Consider the following 15982-nt stretch of genomic DNA (forward strand, 5'->3'; position numbering starts at 1 on the left):
GGGTAGTGTGGAAAGAAGATATTGTTATCCCATTCTAGAAAAGACAGAATGTTTAAAACAACTCAAGAGTCAACTGTAGATGAAGCTGCAGAAGAAATGAATAAAGTGGTGCTGAGTTACATTTGATGTTGATTTAGGTGATACAGAATGTGAGAATCAAGTGAAATAATGTGACTGTGTTAAAAGTCAGGTTGAGTGCATGTAATTCTGCCCAACTTTAGACTTTGAGGGTTTTACCCCCAAAAGAGGAAGTCCTAATAAGGAAGTTAGACAAACCTCTAAGGAAACAGACTAAAACTTCTGCTTGGACAATAAAATGAGCTTTGAGTTTATTTATCATAATGTTTAATTGTGACACTTCCACCCTAAGTTCTCTAATATTCTATTTAGATAAAATTTATTAAAGTACTTTTCAAATTGAATTATTGAGGGATCATATCACAACATATGGGGCTTACTGCCTGACTAAACACGATTCAGCATTCATGGCTGTATAAAAAGCACCTGTAAAGATAAGGTAGCATTGTTACAGTGGTGGCTCAAATGTAGGCCCTCGGCAAATACCTTTTGATTCATTGACCTCAAGTAAACAACACACATAGCAAAGCCGTCTTGACTGATGTGGTCACTCTAAAGCAAAAGGAAAAATGAAAGACTCTGAATGCTTTATTTCACTTTTATATGATGGTGCTTAACAATTACAGGGCAGTGTTACTTTCCAGAGTATTTTCATTACTTTACCACATTATTTTCACCTTTTTTCTTTTTTATGAAATATACAGACAGAAATGAATAAGACATATATATAGTTTTGTATCTGCCACCCAGTTAGAAATTATTCTTACATAATTTTAATGTATGTAATTATATTTTAACATATAAATAATATTGTGATATAGCTCATTCTGGTTTTTTTCCAACTTTGAGATATAACTGATATATAATATTGTAAGTTTAAGGTATATAGCACATTGATTTGACTTACACTGCAGAATGATTACCACCATGGCATTAGCTAACACCTGCATCACATCACATAATTACCATTTCTTTTTTCTGGTGAGAACATTTAAGATCTTAGCAACTTTCAAGCATATAGTACAGTATTATTAACTATAATCACTACGCTGTACATTAGATCACCAGAACTTATTCATCTTCTAACTGGAAATGTGTACTCTTGGACCGACATCTCTCCTTTACCCCCACCCCCTACTCCCTGGTAAATACCATTCTAGGCTTTGTTTCTATGAGTTTGGCTTTTTTAGATTCCACATATAAGTGATTTCATACAGATTTGTCTTTCTCTGACTTACTTCACTTAGCATAATGCCCTGAAGTCCATCCGTGTTGTTACAAATGGCAGGGTTTCCTTTTTTCTCATGGCTGAATAATGTTCCATCGTGTGTATATACAACACAGCTTCCTTATGCATTCATCCATCGATGGACACAAGTTGTTTCCATATCTTGACCATTGTGAACAATGCTGCGGTAAACCTTAGAGTGCCATGTATCTCTTCTATACCGTGTTTTCGTTTCCTTCAGATATGGGAAGAAGAGGGGTTGCTGGATCATAAGGTAGTTCTGTTTTTAATTTTTTGAGGAACTTCCATACTGTTTTCCATAGTGGCTGCATAGCTCATTCTATTTCTTACCTTTTTAAAGGTCTGTTTTTGTTAGATTATTTCTCTGCTCTCTTATTTTTTTTTAACATCTTTATTTGAGTATAATTGTTTTACAATAGTGTGTTAGTTTCTCCTTTACAACAAAGTGAATCAGTTATACAGATACATATGTTCCCATATCTCTTCCCTCCCTATCCCACCCTCCCTATCCCACCCCTCTAGGTGGTCACAAAGCACAGAGGTGAACTCCCTGTGCTATGCATCTGCTCTCTTATTTTTAACCACAGGAGTAAAATAGTGGGTACTTACTCTACCGTTAACTCCCCCTTTGATGGCTACACATATTGCCTCTCCTGCCTTACCACCTCAGACAGCCCTGCAGTGAAATCCTCTTACAGGGTTACTTACGGACCGTCATGAGAATTGCTTTGGAATTGTAACTCCAGAGTGGAACGCATAGGTTACAGAGTGTGAGTCCACTTCGCGTATCTAGCTGTGGCCTGGTTGCTCTTGTGAGTGGCTGTTCCTCTCTGTACTCCTCCGAGCAGTCCACTGGCGTTCCTGTATCGCCGTGTCCCCTGTATCCTCACTTAACGTTAGCCAACTTTCTAACTTTGCTAGTTAAATAGGGATAACGTGATGCCTTGTTAATTTTGCATTTCTCTGATCACTAGTAAGTTCGAATATCCATCTTTATATGCTTATTGGCCTTTTGAGTTTCCTCTTCCTATAAATTGCCTGTTCATATCCTTTGACCATTTTTCTTTGGGGGTTCTTAGTAATTAGAAATTCCTCTTATAGTTTAAAAATAACCTTAAAGTCTAAAAAGATATTTAGACATTGCAAATATCTTTTCCCAGCTTGTCATGTGTCAAATTTTCCCATCCAGTATTTTGTTGAACAGAAAGTCTTAATATTTTCCCCAACTTCTGAAAAATTTAAAAGTACAGAGAAGTTGTAAGAATAATGTGGTGAACACCTACAGAACCTTTATCTAGATTCACCAAGAGTTAACCTTTTCTTTCTGTCTCTTTTTCTTTCTACACACACACAAACTCCACTTTTTTTTTCCAGAAAGTAAATGTATACATCATATTTCACCCCTAAGTTCTTCAGTGTGTGAATCCTAAGGGACTGGTCCTACGTAGCCACAATTCCATTATCACACCCAAAGAATCTAATATTGATACAGTAACATTATCTAATATATAGTTTACATTCAAATTTCCCTAATTGCCAAAAGCAGTATAGTCTTCCATCCTCTAACCAGGTTTAAATTAAGGATGACACATTGCATTTGGTTGCTAGGTGTCTTTAATCTAGAACAGTTTCCTACCTTTTTTCTTTTTTTATTCATAAGATTGAAATTTTTGTAGTCCAGGTCAGTTGACTTATAGAATAGCTTACAAACTGGATTTGCCTGATTATATCCTAATGATTAGATTTCAGGCTAAACATTTTTGTCAAGAACGTTACATAGATAATACTGTATTACGTTATATCAGGGTAATGTAATGTCCATATTTCTAATTATTGTTGATGCTGAGTTTGAGCACTCGTTGGTGTACTATCTTCCAGATCCTGTAAATTGTAAAGATGGCCTTTCCTCTTTGTAATTAATAAATAATCTGTAGGGTTGCTATCCTGTTCTCCATCAATCTTTCATCTAATAGTTTACCTCATCAGTACCCATAGACTCTTACCTGAATCAGTCATTACATCGATAGTTGCAAAATGGTGATTCCTTTTTTCCCCTTCAGATTCTATCATTGTTTTTTTTTCATTTAGGAATCGAGATTCTTCTGTAAAGAAGTATTCCCCCCTTTTCTTTGACCATCACTGTAGACCAAGGGTTAGCAAATTATGGCCCTTGACACCTGTTTTTATATTTAAAGTTTTACTGGAACATAACCATACCCATTCATTTACGTTTGTCTATGGCTGCTTTTTGCACAACAGTGGCAGACTGGGTAGTTGTGACAGAGATTGCATGGTCTGTAAAGCCTAAAATATTTACCGTCTGGCCCATTACAGAAAAAGGTTGTTTGTCTCTGCTATAGTCTCATGGGTTTTGTTTTTTAATCAGTGTGTTATAACCCTTTACTTTCACTGTTCTTTTTGCTCCAAATTTTACATATTTTGCCAGTGGGAGCCTCTTTAAGCTGATTCCTTTTTCTTTTTTTGATACGTCCTATTATCTTTGAACAATTCTTTGCTTTCTGATACAACAAACATTCTAGACTTCCTTATGTTTACTTTGTCCAAGACCTGGAATTAGCCAAAACTAAAGAAGTTCTGGTTTCTTCAGTGGGAAATGACATTTAGAAACCCAGATCTGGGCACTCACTGAATGATTGCCCCTATATGTCATTGCTTCTGTGCTCATGTGGACCGATCTCTGGAGGAATATATACATGTATATATACATATGCATTATGTATGTATATATTGATATGTATACATGCATAAATCATGGCCCATACTGATAAGTCCAATTCATATTTTCCCAATTTAAATCCAGCCTCACAGAGTTCTTTCTTATCTTTCCCCATTTTGTATCAGCATCTCTCTTTTCCCCAAAGTGTTTGGTAGAATAGTCCCTTTAAATATTTGGTAGACTTTTCCAGTCAAGTCCTTATGGACTGGAGTTTTCTTTGTGGGGACGTTTTAAATTGCAGATTTAATTTCTTCAGTAGTTTTATTTTCTGTAATGCTTACACGTTTTTTTCTTAAAATTGTCAGTTTTGGCAAGCTCTATTTTTCTAGGAGTACAGCAATTTCAGGATTTTCAAATTTACTATCATAAAGTTAATATAATTTTATGATTGTTTTACTCTTTGTAGCATCTGTAGTGATATCTTCTTCATCACTGCTGGTATTGATATTTTATGCCTCCTCTTTTTTCTTTATTCATCTTGCCAGGTAGTTAACAATTTATTAGTCCCCCCTGCCAAAATGGGAATTTTTGACTTCATAAATCATCTCTATTTTATGTTTTACTTCATTGATTTCCACTCTTACTTGTATTATTTCTTTCCTTGTACTTTCTTATTTTAATTTGCTATTCTTTTTCTAATGACATGGATGCTTAGCTCATTAATTTTCAGGCTTTCTTCTTTTCAAATAAGTACATTTAGATTTATGAATTTTCATGTAAGCACAACTTGAACTGTATTCCACAAGTTTTTAATGAGTTAATTTCTTCATTTTGATTCAGTTCCAGATAGTTCTTAATTTTTATTCAGATTTCATCTTTGATCCATGAGTTGTTTACACATGTTGGTTTATTCACATATTTATAGAGAATCTGTTTATCTGTTTGTTATTGATTTCTAGTTTAATTGGGCCAGGACTAGAAAATTCTGCATATAAAAGGGTTCTGAACAAAGAAGAGATAGAACAAATAGAAAATAACTAGCAAGATGGTAGACTTTAACCATAAAAATAATTACATTTAATATAAATAGTCTAAACACACCAATTAAGAGACCAAGATTGTCACATTAAAAAAGCAAGACACAACTAACAACAGAATCCCTAAATATAGGAAGCAACAATAACAGAACTAAAGGGAAAAAGCAGACAGTTCAATAGTAATAGTTGGAGATTTAGGTACCCCATTTTTGATAATGGCGTTTGGAAAGGAAGAATTAAACCATCTCTGTTTTCAGATGTTATGCTCTTATACAAGGACATCCTAAGCAATCCACTTTAAAAAAAAAATAGAACTAATAAGTGAGTTCAGCAAGGTTACAGGATATTAGATCAATATACAAAAATATTTGTTCTATACACTAGCAATGGACAATCAAAATTAAGACAATTCCATTTACAGTGGCATCAAAAATAATAAAATACCTATATGCAAATTTTTTAAAAGTAGTGTTGTATACTAAAAATGCCACACCATTGTCAAAAGAAATTAAAGGGCTAAGTAAATAGAAACCATCCCATATTCATAAATCAGAAGACACAGATGAGAATGGCAATGCTCCCTAAATTGATCTGTGGATTCAACACAATCCCCATCAAAACCACAACTGACTTTTTTACAGAAATTGACAAGCTGGTATTAAAATTCACATGGAAATAAGAACGATCCAGACTAGCCAAACAATTTTTTAAAAGGAGACCAATGTTGGAAGACTACAGCTCCCGATGTCAGAAACCTTCTAAAGAGCTTTAGTAGTCAAGACCCTGTAATACTGCCATATTGATAAATGGGAAAGAATTTAGATTCCAGAAATAGAACTTTACATTTATTGTAAATTGATTTTGACAAGGGTGCCAGGACAATTAAATGAAGAAAGAATAATCTTTGCAACAAATGGTGCTAAGACAACTGGCAAAAGAATTAAGTTGGATCCCCTACCTGACACCATACACAAAAATTAATTCAAGTGTATCATAGAGCTAAATGTAACAAAGCTAAACTATAAAACCTTAGAGGAAAACATTGTCATGTATCTCCATTATGCAGTGATTTGTACAATATTTTCTTAGATATGGCTCCAGAAGCACAAGTGACAAAAGATAAAATATACACATTGGATTACATAAAAATTAAAAACTTTTGTGCTGCAAATGATACCATCAAGAAAGTGAAAAGATAGCCACAGAATGGGAGAAAATATTTGCAAATATCTCCTAAGAGGCTTTTATCCATAATGTATACAAAAACTCTTGCAACTCCTTAAATTTTGCTGTGTGCTTATTAAGTACAGGGTTTCCTTATCTCTCCTTGTTGACATTTCATAAACCCTTTCAATCAAGAATTATTTCATCTTTTTTTAAAATTTTGGGTTTTGCCCATTGTTTTTGTCCATATTCTTCAAGTATTCCTACACTCCATTTTCCAAATATTACCACTTCTAGTTATGTTCTACATATCTGTTTTTCTTTTGATTTTTATAGCTCTATCTTCTAAAATATTCTGAATATATATTCTTCCTTACTGAATTTGGAACTAAATTGTCGATCTGATCTTCCAACTCACAAACAGATATTTATCTACCTAACCCATCCATTATCTTTATACATTATGTTTTCTGCTGGTATTTTCTCTTGTTTTCTATAGGCTTTCTTCATTTTACTAGTATCTTGCCACTTCTCCTTAAGCATATTCCATTATGCTTATTTTTAATTCTTGGTTTAACTTTTTGCAGCTTCAGTTATGCATTATTCAGCCTTTACTAGGTTATGCTGTGATCACAAACGACCCAGCGGGATTTAGACTAGAAGAGCACTCTCCTATCTGTGAAATGCCATTTACTTGGCAGAAGAAGCAGAGTACAAGAAGACTCTTAAAACTTAATGATACATGTCACTTTTGCTCACATTTCATTGGCCTAATGTTAATGAAGTGAAGAGAGATAAGCCTCTCACCAGTTCAGTCAGGAAATTGGGAACAACGTTGTGGTCTATCGCAACATCGTGTATGTTTCCAACTTGATTGTACTGCTCCTCACAGATCATGTTATTTTGATGTGTGAACTTCTGAGTTGCTGTCGTAGAACGCATATTGAGGAAGAGCAGAAGACCAAGCCTTGCTCTTTGTCTCTTCTTGTGCATTTAAGAAGGGAGATGATCCCCAAGGTGGAGAGGTCCAGTTACATACACACATTCACATAAAAACTACCGATTGCCCTATGTTCGCACCACTCCATCTGACAGTGCTTAGGCAGAAGTGTCTGGAAGAGGTATCTTCCTAAATGGTAATCTAACAACTTCAGGGCTTTGGAGGACCAGAGAGAGGAGTGTAGAGGCAGGTGTGCTCAAGTGTAGCTGATCATCAGCTTCTTACCCCAATGAGCCGTTCTGCCATCTGGGTTGAAGGGGGAGGCTTTGATTGTAACAAGGCAAGCAGGGAAGGGAATGGAGAAGAGGAGAGTTATTCCTGGCTTCTCATTGTCGGCCTGGGCTGCTCTGTGTCCCTCACGTTTCCCCACCTGCCCGTTCAGACAGCTTTCTGTTCACCCAAGGGTTTCTTGCTGTTTTTGGTTAATCCTTGGAATCAGGGATTAACTTTTAAAGTTTTCCAGCATTGTTGTTTGTATATGCAGCTGTTAGGGGTGTCAGGGAGAACGAGTATCATATACTAACCAATTCACCATTTTAAAAGGAACCCAAAGCCCCTGGTTTGTTTTTTTTTTAAACTAGTGAAAGTTATCAGCTGTTCACTGTTTTATCAGTTTTCCAACATCATAAGTTACAAGTGATAAACTGAACTGAGGAAAAGGCAGGGGCAAAAATTCCTGAAGGACAAAAGCATGGTGAACAGTTGAACCACATATAAAATGTAATTCTGGCGCTGCATCTTCAACTACTTAGAATTTGAGGTTTATACAGGTGAAATAAAATTTCAGAAAACATAGGCCAAAGTGATTGTACAAGAAGAGGACCTTGTGACAGAAGTTGTAATTGAATTAGAACATGAGGGTTTGGATTCACATAGAGGATAGGGAAGAAAACACAGAGCAAAGACGTGGGTAAAGGCGTGGGGGTCATGCACATGGAAACAGCCTGACTCAGGTGGAAACATAGGGAATCACATGTGTAGGCTGAGTGATTCCAGATTAGGGGGGCTGATAACCACTTCATAACAGCAGGTGGTATTACAGAAAGAAAGAAAGGGATCTGACCGTTTTGTTCCCTGCCTGCTTCTTCACTAGACTGTAACCACTGAGGTCATGGGCGGGGGCAGGGGCGGGCAAGCTGCCCCATGCACGCTCTCACCAGGTGCCTGGTTCTGTGCTAGACAATATGAGGCATACACGGTGTGCATACAACATAAACTTCGTCCTTAAGGTACGGATAATCTTGTTGAGGAAATAAGACAGGCGCCAATTAAATAACTAGAGAGAACTCTGAAAAAACGTAATTTATTTGCAGAATTCTCTTAAGCTGTCAAGCTAGGAAGCCTGTGCAAGTATGATTAGCAACGTAAGTACTTAATGGACTACATACTGAGGAGGTTTCACTTTTCAGACAAACTGTAATGTGGATGCCATGGGGAACATTAAAATGAATCTGTGGATATCAGACCTCGAGTGTGTGCTTTATACTGTTCCTTTGAGAGGGTTAGAGCAGAGACTAGAGCCAGATGGCCTGGATTCAGAGTGAGGCTCCAAGTATGACTTTAGGCAAGTTAATTAAGCTTTCTGTGCCTTGGTGTCCTCATCTATAAAATGAGTATAACAACAGCCCCTAACTCATAAGGCAGATCTGCTCACATAACATTGCCACTCAACTTCTTCTAAATTGAAGAACATGTATCAATGGAATTTGGGGAGAGGAGGATAAGATTCAGAATTAGTAGAGAAGCAGGCGGTAGGTGGTATTACAGAAAGTAATAAAGGGATCTGACCATTTTGTTCCCTGCCTGTTTCCTCACTAGATTGTAAGCTTCATCTGGGTGGAGACTTGCCTCCTTACATCCCAGTACCTGGCTCAGTGTGTGACATACAGTTGGCACTCAATAATTTTATTTGCTGAATAACTAATGCATGCATTTTATGTGTAATTTTAGATATAAACTAATTTAATATATAATTTCATACATTTGGGTATGTATTTGTCTAAATAATTTTGATTAATTTTTTAACAACTAGAGGTTAACTCTAAAACTAGAAATTGTCTTTGAAGTATTTGTAACAGTTTTCTTTTTGTTTTTACAGACCAGTTGGAATGCCAAAAATGGAAAAAGTTTACTTACATAATCCTAGTTCTGAAGAAACTATTACTTTAGTATCAATATCTGCTACAACATCACATTTTCATGCATCATTTTTTCAAAATAGGGTAAGCATCTCTGCTGTATTTGATTTCTCTTGAGTTTGAAATTGAAATGTCTAGGTTTTTTAGTGTATAATTTTACTTTGCTATAATTAAAATCTAGTTTGAATGTTTCACATTTATTCTGGACTTTAGTTTGCCCCATTTCCTGAGAATTATCACTTCTACTCTTCAACACACATTGTTTTTCTCAACATGAAACTTCCTAACAAATCAACTTTGAAACTTAAGCACTCTGAAAAATGTAGCATTCATATATTCAGTTGGTTTTCTTGTCCTTCCTAATAATAGGTAATTCCTCAGCGTTGTGTTAGTTTTCTATTGCTGTGTAATAAATCACCACAAACACCCACTTATTAGCACATGGTTCTGTAAGTCACAAGTCCAGTGGGTCCTTTGCTCTGAGTATCTTAAAGCTGTAACTAAGATGTCAGCTGGGCTGAGTCCTTGACTGGAGACTCAGGGGAAATCTACTCCCAGACTTATTCAAGTTGTCGGCAGAATTCAGTTCCTTGTGGTTGTAGGACTGAGGTCCCCGTTTCATTGCTGGCTGTCAGCCAGAGACCTCTCTCAGTTCCCTGAGGTACCAACACTCCTTGTCACCATCTGGAAGCCAGCACTGGTGCGTCACATCTCCCTCACACTTCAGAAATCTGACCTCCTCTCCTATCACCAGTGGAGAAAACTCTGCTTTAATCATGTCATTGGGTCAGCATCACCTGGATTGTCTCCTTTTTGATTAACTCAGAGTCAGCTGACTAATAATCTCATTACATCTGCAAAATCCCTTTTCTCAAGTAGTGCAGATCACAGGTGTGGTATCCTTCATATTCACAGTCACAGAAATTAGGGCAGGAAATTTGAGGGCCTGTTTAGGGTTCTTCCTACACAGGTGTCCTAAAAAATTTTACTTATAATCATTTTTGTAGATAGTATGCAAACTTGTTACTATAAAAAAAACTTTTATCTGGCAAAAAAAGATCTTAATAAATTTTGGATTTGAGAGAATGCATTAAGCTTTAATATATAGGCTTCCAAAATAATTAGCTAAATAGCAAATGTCAGAGGGAAGTAAATGAATGGAGCCTGATTTCATCTTCCGAGGGTTTTCACTGACTCCTTTGAAGAGATATGACTAAATAACTAATTTCTAGCATATAAATGTATATCAATTATTTTGATTTTTACATTTCTCCTTTCTAAAATCCTGGCTTCATTGTACGTTATCATTAAGTAGCAACTTCTAGGGTAAATAATGGCATATAATTTTGGCTTTTTTAAAATTTAAAACTATTTTGTAAACAAGGAATGGATAAGTCAGCATATTTTGATGATAAAGTTTTAATTTTCTTGTTGTACTCTTAGAAAGCATCCCTTTTCTAAAATATTTCTAAAACAAGTTTCCCTTGAGTTATTATTTGTTTTACCTAAAAGATATTTCCACAATTTTTATAAATGTGCTGGTGGTCTCAAACAATCAAATCCCAGTTCTAAGAGAGACCTAGTCCAGTACCCTCATTATATGAGTGAACAGCTGAACCCCAGAGGGCTTTGCCTGTGGTCATGCAGTTAGGGACAAGAGCCAAGGTGAGGGTCTAGGTGTGCTGTTGGCCTCCCCAGGGATTTGTATCATATTAAGCTACAGGGTGGGTCATACATGTTACAATCTGTGTATGGAGATACACTTAGGTATGAGTGGAGTCATCCAGCTTTCGGGCATTGCCAAAGTGTAGAGACATGTTGGGTTAAAAGGCAAAATAGTGAAGTGCAATGGAAACAGTTTAAAAGTAGTTCACAACTACACTACAGATTTTATTTTTACCTTGTTAACTTACTTTGGTAATTCAAGCAATGTTTTGTTTTTTCTAAACATCAAGCTTCACCCTTGTTAGAGACCAGGGTTTTTACTTTTTTCATGTTCCTATCATAATACAAAGCAGACCAAATAAATAGCAGAGTTACAAATAGATTCTTACAGGGACTAGCCAGGTAGATGATGCAGACCAAGTGGAATGGGGGGGTGACATGGAAGAGCACATGTCCCATCCAAAGGCACCAGCCCCCACTCGGCTCCAGCCAGTGGTGTCCACGTGGGAATGTAAGCTCATGCACAGTTCTTCTGATTTTCCAAGAAGAGTCGGAAATAGGAATTTTTATAAGATAATATCTACTGATTTTACAAATTAAAAATGAATTTGACTTTAGAAGGACAGATAGTGTGGACCAAAGAAAGCTAGTTAAACGACACCAGTTTGACATTTCTGACCTAGGCTTTCCCAGGGACTTATTTCTACAAATGAATCTTATGCAAAGAGAAGTCTTTCTGAAAAATTCTTCAAAAGATAATCTCGATCAAGGGATAAATCCAATAAGAAGATATAACAGTTGTAAGTATTTATGCACCCAACATAGGAGCACCTCAATACATAAGGCAAATGTTAACAGCCATAAAAGGGGAAATCGACAGTAACACAATCATAGGAGGGAACTTTAACACCCCACTTTCACCAATGGACAGATCATCCAAAATGAAAATAAGGAAACACAAGCTTTAAATGATACATTAAATAAGATGGACTTAATTGATATTTATAGGACATTCCATCCAAAAACAACAGAATACACTTTCTTCTCAAGTGCTCATGCAACATTCTCCAGGATAGATCATATCTTAGGTCACAAATTAAGCCTCAGTAAATTTAAGAAAATTGAAATCGTATCAAGTATCTTTTCCAACCACAATGCTATGAGACTAAATATCAATTACAGGAAAAAAATCTGTAAAAAGTACAGACACATGGAGGCTAAGCAATACGTTACTAGATAACCAAGAGATCACTGAAGAAATCAAAAAATACCTAGTAACAAATGACAATGAAAACACGAAGGCCCAAAACCTATGGGATACAGCAAAAACAGTTCTAAGAGGGAAGTGTAGAGCAATACAATCCAACCTCAAGAAACAAGAAACATCTCAAATAAACACCCCAACCTTACACCTAAAGCAATTAGAGAAAGAAGAACAAAAAACTCCAAAGTTAGCAGAAGGAAAGAAGTATAGATCAGATCAGAAATAAATTAAAAAGAAATGAAGGAGGGCTTCCCTGGTGGCACAGTGGTTGAGAGTCCACCTGCCAATGCAGGGGACACAGGTTCGTGCCCCGGTCTGGGAAGATCCCACATGCCACGGAGTGGCTGGGCCCATGAGCCATGGCCGCTGAGCCTGCGCATCCGGAGCCTGTGCTCCACAGTGGGAGAGACCACAACAGTGAGAGGCCTGCGTACCGCAAAAAAAAAAAAAAAAAAAAAAAGAAGAAGAAGAAATGAAGGAAACAATAGCAAAGATCAATAAAACTAAAAGATGGTTTTTTGAGAAGATAAACAAAATTGATAAACCATTAGCCAGACTCATCAAGAAAAAAAGGGAGAAGACTCAAATCAATAGAATTAGAAATGAAAAAGGAGAAGTAACAGCTGACACTACAGAAATACAAAGGATAGTGAGAGATTACTGCAAGCAACTATATTCCAATAAAATGGACAACCTGGAAGAAATGGACAAATTCTTAGAAAAGCACAACCTTCTGAGACTGAACCAGAAAGAAATAGAAAATACAGACCAATCACAAACACTGAAATTGAAATTGTGATTAAAAATCTTCCAACAAACAAAAGCCCAGGACCAGATGGCTTCACAGGCGAATTCTATCAAACATTTAGAGAAGAGCTAATACCTATTCTTCTCAAGCTCTTCCAAAATATAGCAGAGGGAGGAACACTCCCAGACTCATTCTGTGAGGCCACCATCACCCTGATACCAAAACCAGGCAGAGATATCACAGAAAAAAAGAAGAGTACAGGCCAGTATCACTGGTGAACATAGATGAAAAAATCCACAACAAAATACAGGTAAACAGAATCCAACAACACGTTAAAAGGATTATACACCATGATCAAGTGGGGTTTACCCCAGGAATGCAAGGATTCTTCAATATATGCAACACAACCAATGTGATACACCATATTAACAAATTGAAAGAGAAAAACCATATGATCATCTCAATAAATGCAGAGAAAGCTTTCAACAAAATTCAACACCCATTTATGATTAAAACCCTCCAGAAAGTGGGCATAGAGGGAACTTTCCTCAACATAATAAAGGGCATATATGACAAACCCACAGCCAACATCGTTCTCAATGGTGAAAAACTGAAACCATTTCCACTAAGATCAGGACCAAGACAAGGTTGCCCACTCTCACCACTGTTATTCAACATAGTGTTGGAAGTTTTAGCCACCACAGTCAGGGAAGAAAAAGAAATAAAAGGAATCCAAATCGGAAAAGAAGAAGTAAAACTGTTACTGTTTGCAGATGACATGATAGTGTACATAGAGAATCCTAAAGATGCTACCAGAAAACTACTAGAGCTAATCAATGAATTTGGTAAAGTAGCAGGATACAAAATAAATGCACAGAAATCTCTGGCATTCCTATACACTAATGATGAAAAATCTGAAAGAGAAATTAAGGAAACACTCCCATTTACCATGGCAACAAAAAGAATAAAGTACCTAGGAGTAAATCTACCTAAGGAGACAAAAGACCTGTATGCAGAAAACTACAAGACACTGATGAAAGAAATCAAAGATGACACAAACAGATGAAGAGATATACCATGTTCTTGGATTGGAAGAATCAACATTATGAAAATGACTGTACTACCCAAAGCAATCTACAGATTCAATGGAATCCCTATCAAACTACCAATGGCATTTTTCACAGAACTAGAACAAAAAAATTCACGATTTGTATGGAAACACAAAAGACCCCGAATAGCCAAAGCAATCTTGAGAAAGAAAAACGGAGCTAGAGGAATCAGGCTCCCTGACTTCAGACTATACTACAAAGCTACAGTAATCAAGATAGTATCGTACTGGCACAAAAACAGAAATAAAGATCAATGGAACAGGATAGAAAGCCCAGAGATAAACCCACGCACATATGGTCACCTTATCTTTGATAAAGGAGGCAAGAATATAGAGTGGAGAAAAGACAACCTCTTCAATAAGTGGTGCTGGGAAAACTGGACAGCTACATGTAAAATTGGAACACTCCCTAACACCATACACAAAAACTCAAAATGGATTAAAAACCTAAATGTAAGGCCAGACACCATAAAACTCTTAGAGGAAAACATAGGCAGAACACTCCATGACATAATCACAGCAAGATCCTTTTTGACCCACTCCTAGAGAAATGGAAATAAAAACAAAAATAAACAAATGGGATCTAATGAAACTTCAAAGCTTTTGCACAGCAAAGGAAACCATAAACAAGATGAAAAGACAGCCCTCAGAATGGGAGAAAATATTTGCAAACGAAGCGACTGACAAAGGATTAATCTCCAGAATATACAAGCAGCTCATGCAGCTCAATATCACAAAAACAAACAGCCCAATCCAAAAATGGGCAGAAGACCTAAATAGACATTTCTCCAAAGAAGAAATATAGATTGCCAATAAACACATGAAAAGATGCTCAACATCACTAATCATTAGAGAAATGCAAATCAAAACTACAATGAGGTGTCACCTCACACCGGTCAGAATGGCCATCATCAAAAAATCTACAAACAATAAATGCTGAAGAGGGTGTGGAGAAAAGGGAACCCTCTTGCACTGTTGGTAGGAATGTAAATTGATACAGCAGCCACTATGGAGAACAGTACGGTGGTTCCTCAAAAAACTAAAAATAGAACTACCATACGACCCAGCAATCCCACTACTGGGCCTATACCCTGAGAAAACCATAATTCAAAAAGAATCATGTACCACAATGTTCATTTCAGCTTTCTTTACAATAGCTAGGACATGGAAGCAACCTAAGTGTCCATCGACAGATGAATGGATAAAGAAGATGTGGCACATATATACAATGGAATATTAATCAGCCATAAAAAGAAACGAAATTGAGTTATTTGTAGTGAGGTGGATGGACCTAGAGTCTGTCATACAGAGTGAAGTAAGTCAGAAAGAGAAAAACAAGTACCGTATGCTAACACATGTATATGGAATCTAAAAAATAAATGGTTTTTTAGAACCTAGGGGCAGGACAGGAATAAAAATGCAGATGTAGAGAATGGACTTGAGGACATGGGGAGGGGAAGGGGTAAGCTGGGACGAAGTGAGAGAGTAGCATGGGCTTATATATACTACCAAATGTAAAATAGATAGCTGAGCAGCCACATAGCACAGGGAGATCAGCTCAGTGCTTTGTGACCACTTAGAGGGATGGGATAGGGAGGGTGGGAGGGAGACTCAAGAGGGAGGAGATATGGGGATATATGTACATGTATAGCTGATGCACTTTGTTATAAAGCAGAAACTAACACACCATTGTAAAGCAATTATACTCCAATAAAGGTGTTAAGAAAAAAAAAGATAATCTCAATGTGTATATAGTAGAAGAACAAGTTAAAAGCCAGTTTGTGTTTTCCAGTATCAGGAGATAGAATTAAACAGTAAAATAATCTATACCTATCAAAATCTACATTTAGGTAC

At 36.5% G+C, this 15982-nt stretch overlaps 1 protein-coding gene across 4 annotated transcripts in view; it reads left to right on the forward strand.

The window, feature by feature from the left end:
- The window catches only part of TMEM131 (transmembrane protein 131), a 189768-nt gene that overhangs the window by 84600 nt on the left and 89186 nt on the right, over window positions 1-15982 (forward strand). For all 4 annotated transcript variants that reach the window (XM_059078456.2, XM_067007149.1, XM_059078457.2 and 1 more), the window contains exon 5: window positions 9304-9427. In XM_059078456.2, the coding sequence (XP_058934439.1) occupies window positions 9304-9427 (124 nt within the window). The remainder of the gene's footprint in view (window positions 1-9303; window positions 9428-15982) is intronic.

The sequence above is a fragment of the Kogia breviceps genome, chromosome 11, assembly GCF_026419965.1.
Source record: "Kogia breviceps isolate mKogBre1 chromosome 11, mKogBre1 haplotype 1, whole genome shotgun sequence".
NCBI classification, from domain to species: domain Eukaryota; kingdom Metazoa; phylum Chordata; class Mammalia; order Artiodactyla; family Physeteridae; genus Kogia; species Kogia breviceps.